Raw genomic sequence first — 26,753 nt, forward strand, 5'->3', positions numbered from 1 at the left:
GTATTCCGAGCGGATGTGACGCAGCAGCAGGAGTGTGACCCGAGGAACCTCAAACATGCGTCAATCCCGAAAAAATAAACCACCAAATATCGGATTATTATTTTAAACCGTAATTCATACTCCAAAAACTACCCATGCTATAAATTAAGGATATAATAAATCAGATAATCCAGCAGGTAAGCGGCAAAGAGCCGTTTAAACTATTCATTTTCAGTTTTACAGTGTTAGCAGTGTTAGCCAGCGCGCGCTCTTAAAGTCTTAATTTACGATAAAACTTAAGACATCTCAATAAGTCACATGTATTTAGACGTTCAAATGTGTGTTTGGAGACTTTGTCGTCTTATTTAATGAAGTGTAGAAGTCGAGTTTGGATGCGTGCGGTTTTGCGGTCACTTGTTGCTCCAAAAGTTAGTCAGACATTTTTGGTGTTTGTTTATATTTCGTAAATGCTAAAAAACTCATCTATTTTAATTAATGGCCGAAGAATTAAGAGTGTTGATGTACTTTTATAAAGTATAGTGCTTATTTTTACAGATTTGGCGGATTTAAATGGCCTGCAATAGCCTAAATCACGCTCTGTTCATGTTTTGTTTATGTTGTTATTTTCAGTGTCATTAATAGATGGACCACACTATAGTGGAGGGTTGTTATATTTTTTTTATAAATGGGTCACTTTATTAATAATATAATAATTCGAAATAATATGATTGTGTATTTGCTTAATAGGTGCATATGTTTTTTGACTGATCGGTTCATAACTAACGTTATATGAATTATGTTATTGATCTCAATTATGAGTCAGGTTTTGAGTTGCGGACTGATTTCTGTATGACAGTTTGTGCACATGCCTCATGTTATCTGTGTAAATTTGATTCATGTCATGCTTCTAAAATCGATTTTAATAAATGCACTAGTGTTTCTCAGCCAGTTTTACTTCAAGAAACATATTTTAAATCACACAAAAGCAACAAAAATGTCCCTAACATCAAACATGTATGTATTATTAAGCAATCCATGACATGGCATTTTGTAAATGCATAAACAACCACAGAAGTGCTGTTTACCTAACAAACACTAATATTAGTATTACTAAGTGACAGATGAATGTGGGTTCAATCAATAAAAAAATTTGTAAAATTAGATAACCCTCTTTTGCTATGCTAACTATGTATGACTAGTTGCATTTTATTATTTTTGAAATGTTTTTTGCCTTTTATCCGTGACCCACCGCTGAGCAGATAAACACTGCTATCACTCCAAGCGGTCATTGCTAATCTGTTTTGCTGTGGTTTGTCTTTATCCAGGGACTCATGTGTTTGTCTTGTGGAGCCCTGTATAATCCAGCACCTCTCCATGGATTAAGCACGGAGAAAAGCTGAATCAAATCATTCTGCTCGAGGAAGGTTGCGGCACCGGTTCAACATGCCCCTTCCGTTCGGATTAAAACTCAAGAGAACCAGAAGATACACGGTGTCCAGCAAAAGCTGCCTGGTTACTCGCATACAGCTGCTCAACGGCGAATATGTGGAGTTCACGCTTTCGGTGGAGAGCACGGGCCAGGAATGTCTTGAGGCAGTTGCGCAGAGACTCGAGTTACGCGAGGTAGGCTGGCCGTCCTCTGGCTACTAAGACATCAACTTGGTTTAATCTGGTCGAAATCACCTTAACACACCATGGGCGTGTGTTTATTTTAGCTTGCTGGTGCCGTCTGGAGTCTAGGCTATTCTAGGACTGCAACCAAAATGCTGTCAAACACCCTAAATGCATGTGTGCCAAGAATTCAGCCTGGACTAAGTGCGCTTCGTTTGTATGCAGTCGACTGCTCTTGAGAAGTCTGAGTGTTTTCCCCCCAAAGTCAGATTATTATATCGCTATAGGTCGCAACATCTATTCAAACATGTCGTATGAGTATCGCCCAGTGCGTTAAGTGTGTTTAGTAGCCTAAAGTTCACTAGCACATGTGTGCTTGCAGGAAAAAAGCCTTATTAGATTTTAGAGGATTGAGATTAAAGCAGAATTAGAAATGAGACAAAATATCATGTCCAGTTCAGCATCAAGATTGTATGAGTACAAAAGTTAAAGTGTATATTTTAGGTTCTGCCGTTTCATCTCAGATTTAGTAACACTTTACAATAAGATTGCATTTGTTAACATTATTTAACTGCATTCGTTAACATGAACTAACAATGAAAAATACTTCTAAAGCATTCATTAATCTGTGTTAATGTTAATTTCAGCATTTACTAATACATTAAAATTAGGTATGCACCGATATAAACATTTTGGCTGATAGCGATAACCGATAATTCTTTATATTTGAAAGCCGATAACCGATATATCGGCGATAAATCCAAAATTTTATATAATTTTTGAGAGTCTGATTACAAAAACAGAAGTCTCGCCAATAAAAACCACACAATTATAATGTTCTCATTATAATTTCATGTAGTCTATATGTCAGACTTGCGCTGCACAACTGTATTTTCCTCTTTTGAAGTGATTCCAATCATTTCAAGCAGTTCAAATACATCATGTTGAACAGTGCACAGCTTTTAGCTTTGCCTAATAGTCATCTTACTCAAAGCTTTGAGAGTATTTGCAGTTTTTGAAGTTAAGCACGTGAATGTCCGCCAGCCTCCGGGCCTGTTGTTTCTCATGAGTAAAAGAGCAATCAGTGAAATTCTGTTCATTCCCCAGATAACATACTTCAGCCTCTGGTACTACAACAAACAAAACCAGCAGAGATGGATTGATTTGGAGAAGCCGCTGAAGAAACAGCTTGACAAGTACGGGCTGGAGCCGACCGTTTACTTTGGGGTGGTTTTCTACGTGTCGACTGTCACCCAGTTACAACAAGAGATAACCAGGTTAAGGACAAGAATATGTCTGAAAATGATCACATCAGTGCTGTTACAACGCTTCTACTCACTTCCGGTTTTTCGTGCAGATATCAGTATTATCTCCAGCTGAAGAAAGACGTTCTGGAGGGGAAGATCCCATGCTCCATTGAGCAAGCCATCCATTTGGCAAGCTTGGCTGTGCAAGGTATTTTTGCTGCTATTATGTTTGGCATTTTAGGTATTTGAATTGATGCAGGGCTAATGCGTCACTGCCCCCCGTTTTCAGATGATTTAGTGATCGTTAATCTTTTTGTGTGGGGCATTTTGTAATATTAATATTATTTTCGGTTGGTTTCATTTCGATTGGGCTTTAAAGGAGTAGCTCACTCAAAGATGAAACTCCTGGCATCACTCATATCAGTGAAAATGATATGAAAACATACAGTGATTGTGGTGGAGTTCGTCAAAAGTTTGGAATGATTAAGATTTATTTATGTTTTTGAAAGAAGTCTCTTCTACCCACCAAGGCTGCATTTATTTGATCAAAAATACAGTAAAAGCAGTATTACATTTTAAAATAATGGTTTTGTTTGAATATGTAGTAAAATGTAATTTATTCCTGTGATCAAAGCTGAATTTTCAGCATCATTACTCCAGTCTTCAGTGTCACATGATCCTTCAGAAATCACTCTAATATGATGATTTGCTGCTCTATTATTGGTGCTCAATTATTTTTTGATGAATGAATAGAAGTTCAATGTACAGCATGTAATAGAAACATGTCTTTACTCTCACTTTTGATCAATTTTACTATGTCCGTACTGAACTAAATTATTTTTCTTCTATTTAAAAAAAAAATTAATGGTAGTATATCACAATTTCCACAACAATATGAAGTAGCATGACTGTTTTCAACATTTATTATAATCATAATTGTTTCTTGAGCATCAAATCATCATATTAGAGTGATTTCTGAAGGATCATGTGACACTGAAGACTGGAGTAATGATGCTGAAAATTCAGCTTTGATCACAGGAATAAATTACATTTGAACATATATTCACATAGAAAACAGCTATTTTAAATAGTAATAATATTTCACTGTTTTTACTGTATTTTTGATCAATTAAATTCAGGCCTGGTAATGCAGAAGAGACTTCTTTCAATAGGTTTCATATTTAGGTATTCAGTCCACTAAAAATCTTGTCTTTTTTATATACGGTAATGTGAAAGATGTTTTGAGACTCAATCATAACTTGATGTTGCAAGAGAACATTTGCTTTAACATTCCTAAGATAACGCTTGGCCAGTGTCTGGTTCACGGGTCCAGATACTCCATCATGAAGGTACGGTTTTATATTTCTACAGGCTGTAAGTCTAGAAAATCAGAGCACCATTTATCAAGCGTTGCTGCCAGGCTCAAGCCGCCCAGCTTTAGCTTTTACCCAACACAAGAATCTCGTTCGCTGATATATCTGGCAGCACCAGTTACATAGGAACGGACATCACTCACTGAGATAAACAAATCATGTCCCGACTGTATTTGCACTGTTAAACGGCCTTTGTCTTCACTTGGTTTGTGTCATTTCGATGAGGCCAGGAGTTATTTTTGTGCACCAGCATTGCTGTGTAAGGAGGCTTCACGCGATGGTGATGCTTGGGATTGTCGGCATAGCTGTGAACATTTCTAACGGGCTGATTAGACATGCTGTTAATGTTGAACTACTACTGTTGCAAAGGCTAAATCGATTCCTTTCATAACAAAACGTCTCTCAGCTTTTCTAAATTTAGATGTGCTATTGCCCTGAATGTTGAAGATGATTTTGCAATATTTGTGTGGGCTCACATTTTATCTAACTCAACTTCAGTGAGTCTTCAGATCATATAAAATAATATTGAACAAATTGCAAAATAAACTTTGTTTTTGATGAGTCAAACATCTCTATTACTGGATGGGATTAGAGATTTTTATAAATCCTTAATATAAGTATTAAACTCTTCAGATAATGGCTGTGTTATTATAGTATCATTGAGATACTATTATAGTTTTTATTAATATTTTGAATTAGTTTTTGTTTTTATCTTTTCTGATTTCATTTTAATTTAGTTGTGTTTTTATAAAATGTCTATATAGTTTTTAATCTTAACTTTTAATAATTTTTGGACAGCAAGGTAAACTAAATTAATTTGCTTTAATTAAAGTTACATTATAAATGTAACTTTAATAAAGGAATATTTGTATTTTATTTCGAACGAAAATGCCTTTTAGTTTTATTTAACTATAATAACCCTGGATAATGTACATTTGGTTAACTAAAATATTAATATTAATTTATTGATATTAAAGAATCAGTGTCATGTGTACATTATATTTGGGAGCTTTTTTTAATCTAGTTTGTCCATTGCTTCTAGCTGACCTAGGAGACTTCAATCGATATGACTCCCAGGACTTCCTTCAGAAAATTGTGCTGTTTCCAATGGTGAGTAATCATTGAACATTTCAGTCTCTTTTCCCGATTTAAAAACTGCAGGATATTTTTAAGCTGGTTCATTCTCTCTTTTTTTCTCCTCTTTTCTCAGCCATGGATTCAGGACGAGAGGGTTGTGGAGGAGGCCACTCAAAAAGTCGCCATGCTCTATCAAAACTATCGGTGAGAGGCTGTAGTCATCTGCGAAATGTGCTTGTTTTCCCATTTGGAAAAGACTGAGATAGTTCGCCACTGTTTAAGGGAGGTTCAGTTAGGAGTCTTCATGAATATCAGATGGTACTAGTTAAAGGATTTCAAAGGCAGCTGTCAAACGCCTGACATGACTTATGATCAGTGCTTTGGACTCAGAGCACCACAAATGCTCTTGGCTTTCCTGCAAAAGTTGTGTTTCGAAAGATCCTACAGAGCATATTTGCATGCGTTCGACACATTATGGCTGGGACATGTATTGAAATTAGTGCTGTCAAACGATTAAAATATTTAATCGCATTAATGTCATAGTTAACTCGCAATTAATCGCACATTTTTATCTATTCTAAATGTCTCTTGATTTCTTTTCGTCCCATTATTTTTTTCTCATTTTAATGCTCTTATCAACATGGAAAAGTGGATCGGCTTGCTTTGTGCAAATGTTTTTTATTGAAAACAACATTGGCATATACTGTGTTCAATTTCACACTTACATTCTCACAGCAAATAATCTCTCACGCAATGTAACACTGTCCATCAATAAAAGGGTGAAAGAAATACTGACGAGGTCCTGATATTGACGAGGGGGCGGAGAATTCGCATCAGCTGTGTGTGTGTGTGTGTGTGTGCTTGGCCATCAAGTGGTATTTCAGACTGGACGTGCTGCGATGATGATAGCTCAGTTCACAACGACAAAACACACATATCACTTTGGTCTCGTCAATGGAACCATTTGGCAACTTTTTAAAAGTAAACTTTCCATTCAGAATCTTATTGGCATCCATTTCAGCGTCTCGCGCTCGTCATCCACTCAAAACGTAATGTTAACCAACTATTTGGCCGGCTCGCAAGCCCAAACAAGTGTGTGCGGCGTCGTGCCTGTTTTGTTTCCGGTCTAGCTAGATCCGCTTGTGCTTTCAAAACGTCCTCGCGCGGCGCAAGCCATTGAAATGAATGGGTTTCATAGCGCAGCGCCGCGTCCTGTTGCAAAAGCATGTGAAAAAAACTACAAAGTTTTCTAGGCCAAAAAGACCTATCGGTCTTTTTTAAAGATCGTTAATCGCTCGATAAAAAAATTAACGCCGTTAAAATAGGTTTGCGTTAACGCTGTTAATAACGCGTTTAACTGACAGCCCTAATTGAAATATTTGCAAATTGTCCTATTAAATTGTATTATTTTAGGCAAATATTTCAATACATGTCCCAGCCCTAACGTGTCGAACGCATGCAAATCTGCTCTGAAGGATCTTTCGAGAAAAAACTTTTTTCGAAACTGCCATTTTTTTTTGATGCAGATATAAAATAAATCAACGTTCTGAATCATAATTATATAATGCACTTTTTATTTGGCCATTGTTCCCTAAAGAGCAAGTCTTTAAAATAGATTCACAATCCTTCAAGAGCCATTACAAAAGATGTTTTAATTAGGGCTGTCATTTTTTACAATAGCAAATTAATTACATTTTAATTAATCTCACATCATCATTTGAGGAAATTTCTTATCCAAATGTAAAGTCATTATTGTGTTAAATGAGAAAGAACCAAATAAACAATACAAAAAGTAGGTTTAGAAAGAAATTTATTTGATTCAACAGAAATTATTTCACAAACTTTTATGCTTTTAGGCCATGATTTTTTCCCAGAAGCTGCATCTGAATTGGTATTTAGATGTGATTACAGACCGTTTATTGCAGATCAGTGGTGGCATTAATTCATTTACACTGCAATTACAACTACATAAATAATGCCATGAGATTAAATGGGTATTAAAGGGATCATTCATTTTACTCGCCCTTGTGTCGTTTCAAACCTGAATGGCTTTCTTTCTTTTGTGGAAGATAGTTTGGGAAATGTCTCAGTATTTTTTTGTTTTGTTTTGTTGTTCATACAATGGAAGTCAATGGTAACCAAAACAGCTTGGTTACCAAAATTCTTCAAACGGCTGATTCATTCAGGAATGAAGTAAATAGCTCTCTTTATAAATGGGCCATTGAATCATTGGTTCACCCGAATGATTCAATGGTTCAATCCGAAATGAACCGCTATGAACTTATTTATTGAACTGTTTGTATAAAATCAGTATCACATTTGTGCTTGTGATATTTGGGACCCTGTGAAAAATGGCATGTCATGCAGATGAAATAGCTTTTACTGCATCTTGGAATAAATCTATGAATAAGCATTGCAGTCCTCTGACATTGTTTGTTGTGTATTGCACCATAAGAATGAGGAAGAGCCTGATAATAGCGATCAGATGACCGCAACATTGTTGAATGTGATCTTTGTGTAGTGTCTCAGAGCTCATGGTGTGTGTGTGTTGTTTCCCAGAGGTCTTTCTGCACCAGAGGCGGAGTTACTCTACATGCAGGAGGTGGAGAAGATGGAGGGGTACGGGGAGGAGAGTGTCCAAGCGAAGGTAAATCGGCAAATAAGAGCCTATATTTGTTTTGTGCCAAACCATGCACAGGACTATAAATCTGACTGTTGAGTTAGAAAATATTCAGTTTACCTCATAAAAGATTCCCTTGACACATTTTGCAATATGCAGTACTAATGTTGTCAAAACAAGAAATATAACAAGGGCTGATGAATAACAGTTGTGCACAAAATGAATGCATACACTTAAAGGGTTAGTTCACCCAAAAATGATGTCATGTCTCATGTCGTTCATCTTCGAAACACAAATGAAGATATTTTTCTGTCCCTCCATTAAAAGTCTGTTCACCCAAAACTCTGACGCTTCAAAACGTTGTCAAATCAAGTTACCTTTATTTATAATAGCGCTTTATACAATTCCGATTTTCAAAGCAGCTTTGAAATATAAAGTAAATCCATATGAATGGAGCGGTTTAATACACGTTTTCTGAAGAGACACGATGGCTTTATATGATGAACAGATGTAACACGAGAATGAACCTCATTGGTTCTCTTGCTTGAGCTTCCGTGACCAAATTTGAACGCGTTATGTATGTTGTTCACTGATCAGTGTTTATGTGTGAATAAAAGTTTAAATTAAATGTTCTTCATAAAGCGATTGCGTCTCTTCTGAAGACTTGGATTAAACTGCTTGATTCATTCACTGCAAAAAAAATGCTTTTCTTAGTATTTTTGTCTTGTTTCCAGTCCAAATATCAAACATTTCATATATCAAGACCTATTTACTAGATGAGTAAAATGACATAAGATATTAAGTCTTGTTTTCTGGGGAAATAAATTAAGTTTTTGCTTAAAACAAGCAAAATTATCTGCCAATGGGGTTAGAAAAATAATCTTGTTTCTGTTTGAATTAAGATTATTTTTCTAACCCCGTTGTCAGATAATTTTGCTTTTTTTAAGCATCAACTCATTTAATTTTGATTAATTCCCCTGGAAAACAGGATATAATATATTATGTAATTTTACTTATCTAGTAAATGCTTCTTGATTTAAGAAATTTTAGATATTTGGACTGGAAACAAGACAAAAATACAAAGTAAGAAAAGCATTTTTTGCAGTGTATGGATTTATTGTACGATCTCTTTATGAGCGTTTTGGGTGAATAGACTTTCAAAGGATGGACATAAATCTCTCAGATTTGTTTAAAAAACATTATTTTGTGTTTCAAAGATCTTAGTCTTATGGGTTTGGAACAACACGAGGATGACAGAGACTATCCCTTTAAGAAATGAATTATGTTTAATACAGAAACACAGTTTAATTTAACAGTAAATAATGGAGAAGGAACTTCTGAACAAATTTATTAGTGGTATTTGTCAAGCATCACAACATTATTACTCATACTTGATATTATTGATTTAAAACTACCCCTAACTAAGTGTTCGCTTTGAAATAATCTGCTTGCCAAGAAAGATATGGTAGATTTTTTCTAAGACACCAGGCTTAAGTTTTTCTTCACACAAAAATTGATGAATTGCATCAACTACAAAAAATCATGGTTAATAATAATAATTTTAAGCTATTGACAGCCATTTAAATGAATAAATATATAATGCTACTTTATTTTAAGCTGTTCTTATTTCCTTCCATGTGTCTGAACAGGACACTCAGAGCACAGATGTGATTATCGGCTCTTGTCAGGACGGCATTTTTGTCAAGCACAAAAATGGGAAAGCACCTCTGATGTTTCGGTATGTGTGCATGCATTTATTTTTAGTAAAAAATATTACGTGGGTAAATATTGCTGTTAATTAGTTTTATTTTGCTTTATATAAATAAATATGAGTAAATATTGCAAAACATACTTTGAATACTGTAACTAGATTTATTTCTGTATTTTACTTTTTCTTTTCTTTTCTTTGTATTTTTTTATTGTCCTCATGAACAATGGCTGGTTGAAATTTTTGGTTTCTCTTATTGAGGAACTGTTCCTCAATAAGAGAAACCAAAAATTTCAACCAGCCATTGTTCATGAGGACAAAACTTAATATTATCACCCTTTGTCAGAGCAAAAAATAAATTAAATATAGAGATTTATATATCAGATGTTGCCCAAAGGCCGTAACTTGTGCACTAATGCCCTAGTCCTCAAAAGGCTGTTTATCGTATCGTGTTTTTAGGTTGTGTATTGCTGTCATGTGTCTGACTTGAGCTCTTCATTGTTTCTGCAGGTGGAATGACATTAATAATATGACTCATAATAAGTCCTTCTTTGCCCTGGAGCTCGCCAACAAAGAAGACACAATCCAGTTCCAGACCGTAAGTCTGCATCTGCACCGCCTCAGAGAGTTCAGATGCTTTTCTTTGCCTGCAATAACTGAACGACTTCATTAACATGGAGTTATGATGGTTCCATAGAGAACCTTTAGCATCCATCGAACCTTTTAAATGCACAAAAAATTCTTTATGTTGGAAAAACGTTCTTTTAAAATTTCTTCACAATAAGAAAAAAGGCTCTTAACAAACCCCTTTTTGGAAACTTTATTTTTAAGAGTGTATCACAATAATGCCCATGTGTATGTCCATTCATATAAATGAATAGATCTGTAGCTGGCCTTTAAGGAACGCCACTGATTTAGGCCCTGAAACACACAAGTTAATGTCCTAGCCTGATTTGATTTAGTAAAAATGTTCTGGCTCTGTTTCAGGAAGACATGGAGACGTCCAAATACGTGTGCAGAATGTGGTTGGCGCGACACAAGTTTTACAAAGTTAACAACAGCAGTTTGTAAGTTTGTGTTTTCTATGGTGTGTTTGTTTTTGTTTGGGGTGCACTGATTTTGGCCAGTACGATTTAAACAAAAAACATAGCCTTCATTTGTCTCTTTCCTCTAAAAAAAATAGTTTTATTCTTTGTAATGTTGTGACTAAATACTAGATTGGTTCTGTTGGTTGGATGTGAAACAGGACGACATTATAGGCACAGTAAAAAGAAAACGTTTCGTGATTTAGGCAATCATTTAACTAATGTACACTACCATACAAAAGTTTGGGGTTGGTAAGATTATTTAATGTTTTTGAAAGTCTCTCTTCTGCTCACCAAAGCGGCATTTATTTGATCAAAAATAAAAAATTACATTTTTACAATTTGTAAAAAATTTGAATTATTACAATTTAAAATAGCAGTTTTCTATGTGAATATATTGTCAAATCTAATTTTTTCCTGTGATCAAAGCTGAATTTTCAGCATCATTACTCCAGTCTTCAGTGTCACATGATCCATCAGAAATCATTCTAATATGATGTTTTGATCCTCAAGAAACATTTCTGATTATTATCAATGTTGAAAACATGCTTTTATTGGCTGCTAAATCAGTGCATCTGTAGTTTTGTGTGTCTCTTTCTCTCGGTGGCTTCACCGCTGTCCGTTTACTGTCTCCAGAGAGCTGTCTGACGGCCCGAACTCTGAGGGCTCCCAGAGGTCCATTCTCTCTCTTTCATTTCCTCGCTTTCCAACCCTCTCGCGTCCCTCTGTGCCTGCTGACAAGGGGTGAGCGTTACTGCATTACTGCTCAGAGCCTTCTCATGGGCTACAGAGTGACGGGGAATTCCTGATAACTACCTTTTCCTTAACTTTATTTTTCATTTAAATCAAGATGGATTATAGACACTAACCCCTGGTTTCACAGACAAGGCTTTAGTCTAGTCCCAGACCTAAAATGCATGTTTGAGCTGTTTTTAACTGAAAGCAACTTGCACTGACAGATCTTTAAATGTATCAGTGGCATTGTTTTGTCTCACACCAGTAATGTTTTTTTCTAAGGCACGTTTATTAAAGCTACTTAAATGTCCTAATTGAACTGAGGCCTAATCCTGGCTTAAAGGATTAGTTCACTTCAAAATTAAAATTCGGTCATCATTTACTCACCCTCAAGGTGTTTTAAACCTGTGTAAGTTTCTGTCTTCTGCTGAACACACACTGACAGGAAGATATTTTGAAGATAACCAGTCTGTTGATGGACCCCATTGACTTCCATTGTTTATTTTTTCCCTACTATGGAAGTCAATGAGGTCCATCAACAGTCTGACTATCGAACATTCTTCAAAATATCTTCTTTTGTGTTCAGCAGAAGAAAGAAACTCACACAGGTTTGAAACAACTTGAGGGTGAGTAAATGATGACACTTTTCATTTTGAAGTGAACTATTCCTTTAATCTAAGCCCTGTTTGAGAAACCAGGTCTAAATCAAATACTTCAATCTTTTATAAATATTTAACTTTACACTATTTTTGCATTACAGCATCATAGTGATGCTGCAATGTAAAAGATATTGCAAAAAATATTTAGTTGCCAATGATAATGTCGCAATGCAAAAATGCTAATTCAGTGCAAAACTTAACCCATTGCTTTTTTGTTACCATAGTGAACCGCTGTGTTTGTGAGAAATATAACTTTGAACTTTATTACTCTCTGGTTTATTTCAACTGGTCTTTTATTGCCTTGTGTTTTGTTACAGACAAACTCAGCCCGCTCCTGTAAACCCAGTAAGGCGACGCTCCTCTACGAGAATGTCTCTGGTCAGCATTATACCGGTTATTCATGGACTACACAACAGTTTTACAATGGAGTTTCTAGAGTTTTTTGGCTCTGCATGATCTCATGTGATTTACTGTAGCTCGATTGCAAAAACTTGCGGTCTTCATAGGGAGCTCTCTTTTAAGGCAGCATCATGATAATCTAATAAGCATAAGAAACTGTATACAGCCAACTTTTAATATAATTATGCTGCCTAACTTTGGAACGGTACCTATATGACTCAAAATACTGTCTGAGGGAGTTCACTAGTTTTGACACAGACTTAATGTGTCCTGCTGAATAATGCTGCTTTTGTTTTGTCTTATGATGCAGCCAAAACCGCAACCCTACATGATGGCACCTCAGATGCACTTTAACGGCCATTACACCGAACCATACACGTCTTCGCAAGGTAAAACAGGCCGAAAATGCTCTGTCCGTTCTTATTATTAAACCTTATTGTAAATGGGGTTTAAAAAAAAATTATTTAAAAGAGAAAACAAGTTTATTTTTCTGACCCCACTGGCAGATTGTTTTTCTTCTTGATTTAAAGGAATAGTTCACTTAAAAATGTATATTCTGTCATCATTTACTCACCCTCAGGTTGTTTCAAATCTGTATGAATTTCTGCTGAACACAAAGGAAGACATTTTGAAGAATGTGTGTAAATGATGACAGAATTTTATTTTTTAAGTGAACTATTCCTTTACGCTTAAACAGAAAACAAGACTTAATATCATTCTGCTTTTCAAGTTAATAAAAAGTTTAGATATTTGTACTGTAATAGCTGTTCACAAATGTTCTCCTATGTTGCATAGTTTAAAGTCATGTAACAATAATATACTGTATAATAATGATGTTATATTACTTAGTCATGCCAATAAAGCTACTAAAAAAACAAGACCTAAAATACTGACTCTAATTTCCTACAGATAATCTTTACATCAACAACCAGAATGGTTTTTACTACCATTCCCAAACCAGTCTGGACCGCTCTCCGCACGAGTACAACGGACGGATCCGTAACGGCAGCGTTTACAGCGCCCAAAGCACCAGCTCCCTCAACAACCCACAGCATTACCTACAACCCTCGCCCATGTCCTCCAACCCGAGCATCACAGGTAGTGACCTCATGCGACCAGACTACGTGCCTTCCCACCGACACAGCGCCCTAATCCCACCGTCCTACCGCGCCACGCCCGATTACGAGACCGTCATGAGGCAGAAGAACCTCGGTATGATCCCGCCCTCCGAGCGCCAGAGCCACTCCATGAGAAACCTCAACATCGGGAACTCATACGCCTACAGCCGACCGGATCCGCTCGTTTACAGCCAACCGGAGATCCGCGAGCACGGAGCGGGCCAGTATCCGTTCCACCTCAACTACAGCTTCCACAGTCCCTCTCCGTACCCCTATCCCACCGAGAGACGGCCCGTGGTGGGCGCCGTTAGCGTCCCCGAACTCACTAACGTCCAGCTCCAGCAGGCACAAGAGTACCCGGCGCCCAACATCATAAGGAATCAGGTTTACTGGCCGCCTCCACCGTATCCCTACCCTCATCCTCGACCCGCCAACAGCACCCCGGATCTGTCCCGTCACCTGTACGTCAGCAGCAGTAACCCGGATCTCATCACTCGCCGCGTGCATCACTCAGTGCAGACCTTCCAGGAGGACAGTCTTCCCGTGGCTCACTCGCTGCAGGAGGTGAGCGAGCCTCTCGTCACGCCGCGCCGTCCTCACATGCACAAGCGCAACTCCATAGAGATCGCCGGGCTGGCGTACGGACTGGAGAACATGAGGCTGAAGGAGAGGAAGGCGAGTAGTGTGGCGTTATACACATTTCAAACTGTTTATGCTATTTATACTATTTTATGATTGTTGTATTCTACTCATTGAGACCTTTCAAATTACACATGACACACGACAGTCTGAGCTGTATGATGTATTGACATATTGCAGTACGTAGTACAAAAAAGTATTTCATAAATTATTCATATTAATTTATTTATTAATTTTTCGAAAACATATTCTATTTATCAGTAAATATCTCAGCACTACTTAGGAGTTAATCAAATTGGCTGCATTCAGTGTAAAGTTCAGATTCAGACAATTTTGAATATGATTATAAATTTTCTTATAATGGTGCCCGCGGCGCTACACTGTTTTAGAGGGACTACTCAGCACTCGTTAAGAGTTGATCAAAGTGGCTAGATGCATTAAAAAGCTGAGATTCTAAGCTTTAAAACGATACACATATTGGGGGGGGGAGGGGTTGTACTGCCGGTGGTACACTTCGGGTTTAAGGGGTTAAACTATTTTCAACAGCAGTTTGCTAATTCTTAATTAAATCTAATCTAATTAAATAAGAATCCTAATATTTTATGTAATTTATTATAATGTAATTATTAGCAATATTCATGTTCAGGATTGAACTATACTTGAGGTAATTATATATATATTTTTTTTATTCACTGACATACTTTTGTATGACGTACCGTACATAAAAACAGTATTTTACAAATTCTTAATAATTTATATATAATTTATATATTTCAATAAAAAGCATAAATCATATAATTAATTCTTATATAATTATTATCTAAGACTCAAGATTGCGAAAATTCATGGATATTTAATGCGTTTATTGTTTTCAACAGAATTTTGCTAATTCTCAATAAGTAATACAATAATTTTAAGCATTTGTAATTATGTAAATTTAGATTTAAATATTAGTAATAATCTAAGATTCTAAATTATTTTAATAAATGTATTATTATTTTAAAAATATTTTTCTACCCAGGTATCCGCATCAGCGGCCGAGACTCCGCCCCCGGTTGCCCAGGCGATGACCCCTACGGCATCTGGCTCCGACATCAATGTCGTCCTGGAGGTCCCGAAGCCTGAGGACGTGGTCATCAAGGAGGACGTGTTCTACGGCCACAAAAAATCCCTGTCCGACGCCACGATGTTGGTGCACAGCAGCGGTGAGGAAGAAGAGTTTGAAGACGACAGTGGGCGTCACACACCCCAGTCTCAGGATGCTGTGGGCGGTCCTGAGCGTCACATGACACCGCTGGAGCGGTCTCTCGTAGAGCCGCCCGCTTATCCGTTCAGCCACGGTATGGACACGGTCCCGACGGGCTCTCTCGCGTACCAGGCCCATCCGATCATCCGCAAACCGGAGGATGTGGGGCAGCTTCCCCCTCTTCGAGAGCCCGGACACATGATGCCCTCGGTTTCAGAGGGGGATCTGAGCGGACAGGGACGCTTGAGACAGAAGAGAGACCTCTTTAAGAGACCCGTCTCTGACGTTCCACCCGCGAGAAGGAACATCGATGGCCTTCCGCCTGCAGTAAGTGCACGAATGATCAGATTTGAATCAGAATTACTTAAAGCAGGGGGTTCTTGCATCAAAAGCTAATCATTGGGCGTGTGACGGTACATTTAGCTCACAAGATGTTCACAGGAACGAGACGAGGCGCTATTTTGAGTACCAAAATGAGTGGCTTACTGCGCTTAAACATAAAAAATTATGTCAAAATGACTGTATTGGAGAGTATTCAGTTGAACACAGTCAGTTTTGGAACGTAAATAGTTGAGAAAGATAACGCATGTTGTGTAACAGTATATTGGATCTGTGCATAAACTCTTAAAGTGACAGCAGTCTAATATTAGACAATGTTAAATATAAACATAACAAAAAATAAAGAAAATCACTGCTCTTGAATGAATTACTTTTGTAACTTTAATTGTAAGCATTAATCTTATGTAATTTTTACATTGAAGACTATCCAGTGTTATTTTTACGTTTGATAACTTTAATTTCTGTAGTATTTCTTACCCGAATACTAACCTACTATTAGACCCAGCTGAAAAAACTTAAAGCCATGTTTATGTCATATTTCTCTTTATTCTATTGCATTTATTCGTGCTGTTGTTTGCAATTTGTTTATGTGTTCTTATTTTGAAACGTTCTATTATTTCAGTAATTCAACCTAAAAGGTGAAACTAATATATTATATAGACTCATTACATGCAAAGTGAGATATTTCAAGCCTTTATTTGTTATAATTTTGATGATTATGGCTTACAGATTTGAAAACCTTTTCACAATATTCAAATGTTTAATTTGGGGTTTTCATAAGCTGTAAGCCATAATCATCAAAATTATAACAAATAAAGGCTTGAAATTTCTCACTTTGCATGTAATGAGTCTATATAATATATTAGTTTCACCTTTTAGGTTGAATTACTGAAATAAATGAACTTTTGCACGATATTCGAATTTGAGTTTCGCCTGTAAAGATGATCAATTCAAGTAATTTGATAAAGGAAATCCAAACTGATTTGTAAATGCATATGATCCGACTGGTGAGGCTTTTATTTTAATTTCGTCAGCATGTAGAATAGGTGTTTTTACATTGGGGCGAGCCCGGAAACTTGACTTTATACGCATGACTTGAAGAATGCGGCCCAACAGGCCGTTAGACCCGAAAAGCTGCATTCTGCCAAAGAGCACAGCTGTGTCTCAGATCCTGATCCTCAGACTCTGTTTTTCTCTCTCGCTCTCTCCATCGCTCTCTCCGGGTATGAAGGGCATGAAGAAACGCTCGGAGGTCAAGAAGGTGGGACCCCTGAAGCTGGCGGCTCTGAACGGCCTGACTCTGTCCAGAATGCCACTGCCCGATGAAGGCAAGGACGACCCGGAGAACGCGTCTAATGATGAGAGGGTGAGTTGTGCTGGAGGTGGACTGCTTACTTATTTACTCATTAATTTGCTCATTTATTTACTTTCTACTATTTATGATCACGGAAAATTAGAAACACTTTCTATTTTGCAAGCAAGGGAGGAGTGTTTATTAATAAAGCAGGTTATTTCCTGATAGTGAGGTATAAACAACATAACCTAATAGGGGTGGGCGGTATGACCAAAATTGCATTTCACGGTATGACTAATTTTATTTCACGGTAACGATATATTTCATGATATAGTTATTTATATATGTAGTTATTCTCGAAAAATCTACAAAAAGGACTTTGTATAATAAATAAACCCAAATACTTTAGAAAAAATGCTCTTTATTCTCTGAAAGTAAAAGTGACAGCAAAAACTGGCCGAGCTTTTGCCGTCTGTAGCACATTCTCTCAGAGACGAGAGATGAATCTATATACGATATATCAACTATCTTAATTTACTGGCTTAATATTTCTCTTGACCATACATTAATGTCAGTGAAAATAAAAACAATCAATATTTCTTGTTAAATAAGTTGTCTTTAAGTCAGTGTTTCAATCCGCTCTTGATTTTCACAGATGATTTGTGCTGTTCTTGGGACCTAAAGACTGTTATTAGGCCTATATAACTTTAGTGATATTGATGTGTAATTGTATTGTTTTAGTGTTATTAGTGCATTTATATGTTTTGTTAATGTGCTGTGGAAACTAAACAAAATGTTGAAAAACGGCGATGCCATTCTCATCTTAAACAACAACTATAAGAATGATGCGTCTCTTTTATAACAAGCACTCTTGACAATTTGTGAATAGATCACCTTCCAGTTAAATTTTGATGTAGTTTTGTAGTCGTTTTTAAAAACATTTTCATCGAGTCCTCAATCCTCATACGCGCATGATGTTATGAAATTAGGTAAGGCAAATTAAAGGTCCTAATATTAATTTAATTTAAGAATACTAGCCTTTATAATAATGATCATTTAAAACATTAATGGTAAAATGTCAAAATCGTCAAAGGCATCAGTCATCGGCAATATCTCTGGACTATAGTCAATACACAATTATATGGTCTATCAACACGACGACCCTTTTATTTATATATGCGTGAATGTATGTGTAAATAATATAAATATATATATATATATATATATATATATATATTACACTACCGTTCAAAAGTTTGGGGTCAGTGAGAATTTTATTTTAATTTTTTGGAGGAAAGAAATCAATACTTTTATTTATCAAGGAATAATTAATTTGATCGAAAGTGACAGTAAAGACATTTATAATGTTACAAAAGTCTTTTGAACTTCCTATTCATCAACGAATCCTAAAAAAAAAAAAAAACTGTACAACTGACAGACCAACAACTGTTTCAACATTGATAATAATAATAATAAATGTTTCTTGAGCATCAAATCCTCATATTATACTGATTTGTGAAGGATCATTTGACACTGAAGACACTGACACTGGTGATGCTGAAAATTCAGCTTTGATCACAGGAATAAATTACACTTTACTATATATTCACACAGAAAACAGCTGATTTACACTGGAATAATATTTAATACTATAACTGATTTTTGTTGTATTTTTAATCAAATAAGCGCAGCCATGGTTAGCAGAAGATAATTCTTTTAAAAGTATTTAAAATCGTACCGACCCCAAACTTTTGAACGGTAGTGTGTATATATATATATATATATATATATATATATGTATGATAGTGAAGTGTATTGTTGATAGTGAAGTCATCAACTAGCAGTTCTGTTGAGGGCAGATGTTCAATGGTATAGCAACTAAATTACTTATTGAGTGGGGAATTTTGAGAGTGCAGTTCATTTCCTCATACATCAGTACTCGCTGTTAGCATGCTGTGTGGCGTCACGTTCTGAACAGATCCTCGCGTCCCGTGTGTGTGTCCTGCAGTGTAAGATACTGGAGCAGCGAGTGGAGCAGGGGATGGTGTTCACCGAGTACGAGCAGGTGCACAAGAAGCGGCCCAGCTGTGAGTGCACTATCGCTCAGATGCCCGAGAACAGCGACAGGAACCGCTTCCAGGATGTGCTGCCCTACGACGACACGCGTGTGGAGCTGGTGCCCACCAAAGAGAACAACACGGGCTACATCAACGCCTCACACATCAGGGTGAGCTGGCGATCTGTGCCCATTCAATCGTGCATGGACAATATGCATCGATACTTCAGGACATTGTATTTAATTTTAGAAGTTCAACCTAAATTTCATAAGACAGGGTTCCCATGGGTCCTTGAAAGTTTGTGAATCTGAAAAATAAAATTCAAGGCCCGGGAAAGTTTTTGAAAATAGATACAGGTCCTTGAAAGTGCTTGAATTAATTTTGTGCTAGACGTTTTCTGGAAAAAATTCCATATTATTCCCTCCGTTCAGATGGAAGTGTTTCGCCAACACTTCGTGGCCTATGCACACTAGCTAGCTTGATTTACGTTAGTTACACGCATTTTCGCGTTACTTTAAGTGTTTCCCGCGTGAGGTGCTTTGTGTTATACGTTGCCATGACGTTCACGCGCACACGAAACTACTACGATGGAACCTCAATGTTTGTTGTTGAACACAACACATGTGTCCCCACATTAAGTCCTGAATTTGAGGGTGTTGGACCTGGAAAGTCCTTGAAAGGTCCTTGAATTTGAAGTTAACCGAGGTGTGGGAACCCTGATAAGAATACAAACCGTAATACTAGAGATCTTAATGACATACTACCAACCCTCAAAGTTTAAGCACAAACTGCTGAAACCCTGCTGTTTTGAAAAAAGAAAAAAAAATAGTATGCCCTAAAACTGATTGTGCAGATCAAACTGTAATCCTAGGGATCTGAAACTGGTTTAAAGGGTTGGTGAAACAATCGTCTTGTCCTGATTGGCCACATGGTGGCGCTACAGTGATCAAAACAAAAATGGACAGTGCTTTAGCACCTTTAGTCTAAGGAGCATTCAAAACTTTATGGCGAATCAGGCATATAACAGATATGAATGTTAAAATGCTACATTTCTATTGTATATTACCTGAAATAGCTTAACTTCTGGATTGCTAAATTATGCATAGCCTATATTTTTATGCATGCACTTGAAGGTCTTAAAGTGTTTGGACTATTTGGACCCAATAATTGATGTTTGCAGCTATATTTTATTTATGTGTTTTATTTTATTTATGCGTTGATTTATATCAGATGAATCAGCCTTCAAATTGTGATTTCTGCCGCTTTGTTTACCAGGTTACGGTCAGAGGTAAAGAGTGGAGTTATATCGCATCTCAGGGTCCGCTTTCCAGCACCTGCCAAGACTTCTGGCAAATGGTTTGGGAACAAGGAGTTGCCATCATCGGCATGGTCACAGCAGAGGAGGTGAACATTAAAACATATCTCTGCATGAACGGAAAGGAAATGTGGTTATTACATTAGGTCTGGGTACTGACACAAATTTCATGATTTGATTTCGATTCACAAAATTTCGATTTGTTTCAATTCCAATCCTGATTTGATTAGATATCGATTAATAAAAATAAAAATAAAATGTGTATTTATATATATTATATGAAAAATTGTGTAATCTCTACAACTAATGCTGTAACTATACAGGGAATCCTGTCAGCTAGTACATTACTGTAATATTAAAGGATAAAATTGATTTGTGTAGAAGCATTTAAATTGCACACAAGGTAGTTTTATAATAATAACATTACAATAGTCATTTTTAATGCTATAATTTTTTACTCCAATTTGTTAAGCAGTGCCTGTCATAAACACTTGTTCATGATGGATTCATTCAAACATACATTAAATATTAAAGAACAGATTAAGTAAAAATATAATGATGTATATTTATCAAAATGCTCTTCTCTAGACTAAGCTGACTATCACGGTTATGGACATTTGAATGGCTTTCCTGCAGTAAATGTACATTACGTGACATTCACGTCTCATGCTGATTTATCCTTCTTTCCGCGGTTGAAACACTGATCGAGCGATTACATGACAGGATTCATTTCAGTAAATGTATGTAACATATCAAAAGTCACAAAGCTTCTTGCAGTTTATTGGATGGCAGGTGGCAGGATGTGATTTTGGTTCATCAAAATGAGAATCGATTCAAATTAAGCCCTATTTGTTATTTACAGTAGCCAAGTTTCCATCCACTTGTCAATCGAATTATCTGAAGTTCGGTAAAAAAAACTCATGCGAATAAAGCTGGTGAAAGTGTGTTTCCATCCAATGGTTTAAAAACCTGTGCGTAATGACGTCACATGCTGTTTTGCGATCAAATTGATTTGAGACATTTTAAGGTGTTTCCATTCATTTTCGCACTGAATCGCACAACATTCAAGCAAACATTTGCGAACAAAGTTTTGCTTGACAAAATGGATTGTGCCATCTACCAACAAATGATCAATATTGCAGAAGTTGTAGCCTAATAGTGCTTATGTGCGAGCTGATAGCGACATATCAAGCTATAATAAGAAAACTCCGACGCTATTAACTCTTTTTTGCTGTTTGAGCGCCTTCCATTTACTCCTTACTTACTTGTCGTAACCTTTGTTGGCCATTTCCTTTGCGAGTTCCTGATAAATTATGTCATTTCTTCGATTTTTGCTATCTAAAATAGCCGTTATATTTTTCTGGTAAAGTAAATTCAAAAAGTATCTCGTCTCCTTGTTTGTCCACTTACATCTGTCTTTGTTGACACCCGCCATGTGTGCGCAAACAGAGCGGATATACTGGGCGGAAATGAACTAAAACTACTATGTTTTGTGGCGGGTTGCAACCATAAAATGACCTAAAACTTAATCGCAATTCATTATTTTTTTGGCAAATAACGTTTATTGCATAAGCCGTATATCGATAAAGGTAAAATCCCATGAGACCGAACGCATTTCATTTGAGTCGATATTCATGAAATTCAATCGAATTTTACTGTTTCCATAAGCCATTTTTCATTCGATATCAATTAATTTGGATACAAACGTGTGGATGGAAACATAGATCGTGTCACTCTTCAAACTGATGTGTTTTGCCTTTATTAAATCTTTGCCTCCTCTAAATGGCTTGTTTTGTTTCCTGACCTGCAGGAAGGAGGTCGTGAGAAGAGTTTCCGCTATTGGCCTCGTCTGGGTTCTCGCCACAACACTGTTACTTATGGACGATTTAAGATCACCACGCGCTTCCGTACGGACTCGGGGTGCTACGCCACAACGGGCCTGAAGATCAAACACCTCCTCACAGGACAGGAGCGCACCGTCTGGCACCTGCAGTACACCGACTGGCCCGATCACGGCTGCCCCGAGGACTTTAAAGGGTTTCTTTGTAAGTATAACACCGATAACAGGCTTTCTTTAGATCAAACATCACTGCTTTTGGCACTCAAGACATCACAGGTGGTGTTAGTATCTGCAAGTGAGTTTGTTTGTAGGTTTCATATTCATATTGTCTGGATAATACAAATTGTACATTTCTCTGTTAGTAAGCCAGAAAAAAAAGTGAAAGTATTCTCTTAAAATGTTTAACATGCTGCTGTAAGGAATGTTGTAATAGGAGAATGTCACAAAAACATCCCTCAGGTCATATTTCCGAGTTATATATATAGCCGAACATCTTATTGTATTAAGAAAAATATGAATATGCACAAGAACATGTGTAAAAAATATTTAATATAAAATGATTAAAGAATTTTCATTATATTATAATATACTACAATTATAATATATACTATTATAATTAATACACACACTATATATATATATATATATACATTAATACTTATGCAATTTAAATGTGCGTGTGTGTGTATATGTGTCTGGAATTATATCATATTATATTGTCTTTATAGTTTTATGGTCATAAATATTTTTTGCAGATTAAATGTGTTTAATTGTTTTGGCACAATGCATAACAGTAATGTCACAACATCTTATTGCATAGGCTTTATTTTCTTGGTGCACAATATCATTTCTAATTTGTGTGTGAAATATGAGCTGGACATGTTGAAAGGTTTCTTAAGATCATCCCAACCATGCATGACTGTAAGCTGCATAACTGTTCTTGCCTGGAGTGTTTTAGCCTGGCGTGGCTCTTTAAATGCTCTATTTCTGTGTGTTAGCGTACTTGGAGGAGATCCAGTCCGTGAGGCGACACACCAACAGCTCCAGCGACCCAAAGAACACAAACCTGCCGGTTCTGGTGCACTGCAGTGCCGGGGTGGGACGCACTGGTGTGGTCATTCTGTCTGAGATCATGATAGCTTGTCTGGAACATAATGAGGTACTTATGTCCTGTGCTTACAGTGGCATGAAGGCATTACAGAATTAGAGCATTTCAGGGCAAAATGGTCACGGTTATCGGGGGGGAACCATCAGGGCAGAAAGAAATGTTACACTTCTGCTTCAGCTTACAAAACACATGCTTGCTAGGAATAGAGATGACCGCATTCTCTGCAGATGTAGGCATGTGGCTGGACAGGTTTGTACTACACTTAGACCTTAGTCACAGTTGATTGAATATGACGAAAGCACAGACTGTGGTGCTGTTGTGTAACCCGGGGCAAAACATTGAAAATGCTTTTCCCAGTTAACATTGTAAAACATTATGAAAATTTGACCTAGGACCTAGGGGTCATAAATATAGTTTATAGGGTTGCACTGTAATCCCATCACAGTATGAGACATTTAATATAATGTTAATGGTATATATCGCAAATTGATTTCTTTTGCTGCAAATTCAACAGAAAAAAATCTTTATTAAAAAAAAAGAAGATTGTTTTTGAAAAATGCATGGATTTACAAATTAAATAAAATGTATTAATTTCAATTAATAATTATTTATTATTAAATTGATTTAAGTAATATGTATATATATGAATTAATCCATCTGATATCAGTGCAAAATTGGCTTCATAATATAAAACACTTGACTAATTTTTTATTTTAATTATTATAATTTAATATGAAATGTTGGTTAATTAAATGTATCTATTAAAATTATTTTTTTAGTTCTGTACCTTTTATATACAATATTTTAATCATTATGTAAATAATTTGTAGCAACTGAATGAATCAGTTCAAAACAAGATTCATAAAACACTTGAGTTAATCCTAAATACATAAAACAATATAAATTATTTTACTTTAATATTAAATGTCTAATATAGTTTAATTTATATTTATATATTTTATATGTATTGTTTTTATTTTTACTGTTCTTCTGTTCTATATATACAATATTTTAATCATTCTTGTGTAAATTATGGGTTTCAAATAAATAAATCAGTCTAATATCAGTGCAAAAACAGATTCATGTTATAAGACGCGAGTTCAAAACTAAAGTTATTAATCATCAATAATTTTTTTAATTATTCTAATATTAAATGTTATTTAAGTAGATGTTATTTATATATTATTTTATATTAATTATATATCTTTTACTATTGCTATATAAACTAAACTTGCCTTGCCTATTGATTGTATTTGTTTGTTACAAAAAAATTCGTTTAGTATTTATGTGCCTTTATTTATATAAAGAATTTTTATGTACAGCCCTTTGAATTTCCATTGCGTATGACTTTTTTTATATATAAATAAGTATGTACTGCTAATTTATATATTATATTAATTATATATCTTTTACTATTGATTGTATTTGTTTGTTACAAAACAATTTTCGTTTTGTATTTATGTGCCTTTTTATATTTATAATTTTTAAATAATTTTTATGTACAGCCCTTTGAATTTCCATTGCGTATGTTTTTTTTATTTATATATATATATATATATATATATATATATATATATATATATATATATATATATATATATATATATATATATATATATATATATATAAATAAGTCTGCATTGCTTTGCCTATTTATCTAATATTCTAAAACATGGTTCAGATTCAGAATGTAAAACGATGCGTGGTTGTTTCCGAACAGATGCTGGACGTCCCGACTGTTCTGACTTTGCTGCGACAGCAACGCATGATGATGGTGCAGACGCTCTCACAGTACACCTTCATCTACAAAGTGCTCATTCAGTTCCTGAGAAACTCCAGACTGATCTGAGACCAGCGCTGGCTCATGTCCCATGAGCCCTCTCACGACCTCTCAGTCCGCCGGAGCCGTGAACGCATCGCATCGGACCGGCGCCGGCGCGGCTTGGCTTCCTCACAGTATTAGTGACGGGGCAAGTATGAAGGACACTGCGCCGCGCTCTCTTTATCCAGTATTATTCACAGATTTCCCTGTGGGCTTGTACACGTGATCGCGGACGTCAGTCCCAGCACTTTTATTTTGCTGTACATAGACGCGAATGACGCAGCTCTGTTATTTAATATGATGCGCTGAACTGCAGTGGTTCTTTTATACCGGGTTCCTCGTGGATTTTACTAGTTTACGCATGAAGGTTTAGCACGCCAAAACGAAAACGACGTGTGTGGATTTCACTTCAGTAGAAATGATCGGGTGAATCTCACGAAAAGCCCCCAAAAATATTAATATGATGGACAATGTGTTCAATTTTCATGAAAGTAAAGGCAAAATGTACAAAAAAAAACCTTGCTTTTCTAAATGCTCGTTTCTTTTCATGAGATTCACCTTGTTGCATCATGGGATGGATGTTACAGGACTCCGGGAGTTTCACGTCCAGTGTTAAAGCTGTTTCTTGAGATTGTGTCATGAGCGTGTAACTCTACGAATGGGTTCCACTGATCAAACGCATCTCGAGTTTGAATGCAGCCAAAGACGGGAGGGTTTATTTTCTGTCCGCAGACGCAACCTATAAATAATTTACAATATGTATTACAATTGTATATGAAAACTCTCAAATGTATTCTACGTATCATAATCAGAAAGGCTTTCTCTTTGCATTAGGGATATTTTTGTATTTTTTCAGCTCTTTCAGCCACCAGCATTCAATAACCCGACGCACCAAAGAGCGTCACAGACTTGACTTATGGATTGGAGTGAACAATAGTGTTGGGTGTATTGTTAACGGTTTGTGACCTCACTAACTTACACACACCAGCTATGATGGTTTACCAAAGAATTTTCAGCATATGGAGTTCATTTACTTCTTATCTTAAAGTCTTAAAACACTGTGAAACTGCACTAACCAAGCACAATGTGCCATATCAAATCATTTAGGCCCTTGGCGTTTTAATTCACATTGCAATCAGGTCTTATAATCTTTAATTATTATAGCAACGCTGATTGATTCCACCTTTCCACCGTAATGGTGCTGTTACATACCTGCAGTGTCCCATTCAAACTACGACTTCATGCGAGTCGATAGATTCATTATGACAGTCATTTACAGTTTATTGAAAGTATCCAATTTTTTTTATGAGTGAATATCACAGAAAATATCCAGGTCATATTTCACTTCACAAACAAAAGTAAAAAATAAAATAAAAATTTAAATGCAATTTAAGTGCGTGCAATTGAAAGTATTTGTTGTGCTGAATTTAATTTATTGTGTCCTGATGAATTACTGAATTCCAGCAATGAGATTTTTCACAT

At 36.2% G+C, this 26,753-nt stretch overlaps 1 protein-coding gene across 1 annotated transcript; it reads left to right on the forward strand.

Moving 5' to 3' along the window:
* On the forward strand, window positions 1–25,807 carry ptpn21 (protein tyrosine phosphatase non-receptor type 21). Its single transcript, XM_056240537.1, has 20 exons — window positions 1–176; window positions 1,305–1,602; window positions 2,698–2,867; window positions 2,948–3,045; window positions 5,253–5,320; window positions 5,421–5,491; window positions 7,847–7,934; window positions 9,557–9,645; window positions 10,126–10,213; window positions 10,603–10,682; window positions 12,412–12,472; window positions 12,804–12,882; window positions 13,403–14,295; window positions 15,272–15,823; window positions 17,067–17,201; window positions 19,138–19,356; window positions 20,462–20,590; window positions 22,312–22,546; window positions 23,340–23,500; window positions 25,170–25,807. The coding sequence occupies exons 2-20, from the start codon at window positions 1,423–1,425 to the stop codon at window positions 25,296–25,298; spliced, it is 3,525 nt and encodes a 1,174-aa protein (XP_056096512.1). The 5' UTR covers window positions 1–176; window positions 1,305–1,422; the 3' UTR covers window positions 25,299–25,807.
* The last annotated feature ends 946 nt before the right edge of the window (window positions 25,808–26,753 follow it).

The sequence above is a fragment of the Rhinichthys klamathensis genome, unplaced genomic scaffold (genome assembly GCF_029890125.1).
Source record: "Rhinichthys klamathensis goyatoka isolate OS25496 unplaced genomic scaffold, OSU_Roscu_1.1 h1tg000603l_1, whole genome shotgun sequence".
Classification (NCBI taxonomy): domain Eukaryota; kingdom Metazoa; phylum Chordata; class Actinopteri; order Cypriniformes; family Leuciscidae; genus Rhinichthys; species Rhinichthys klamathensis.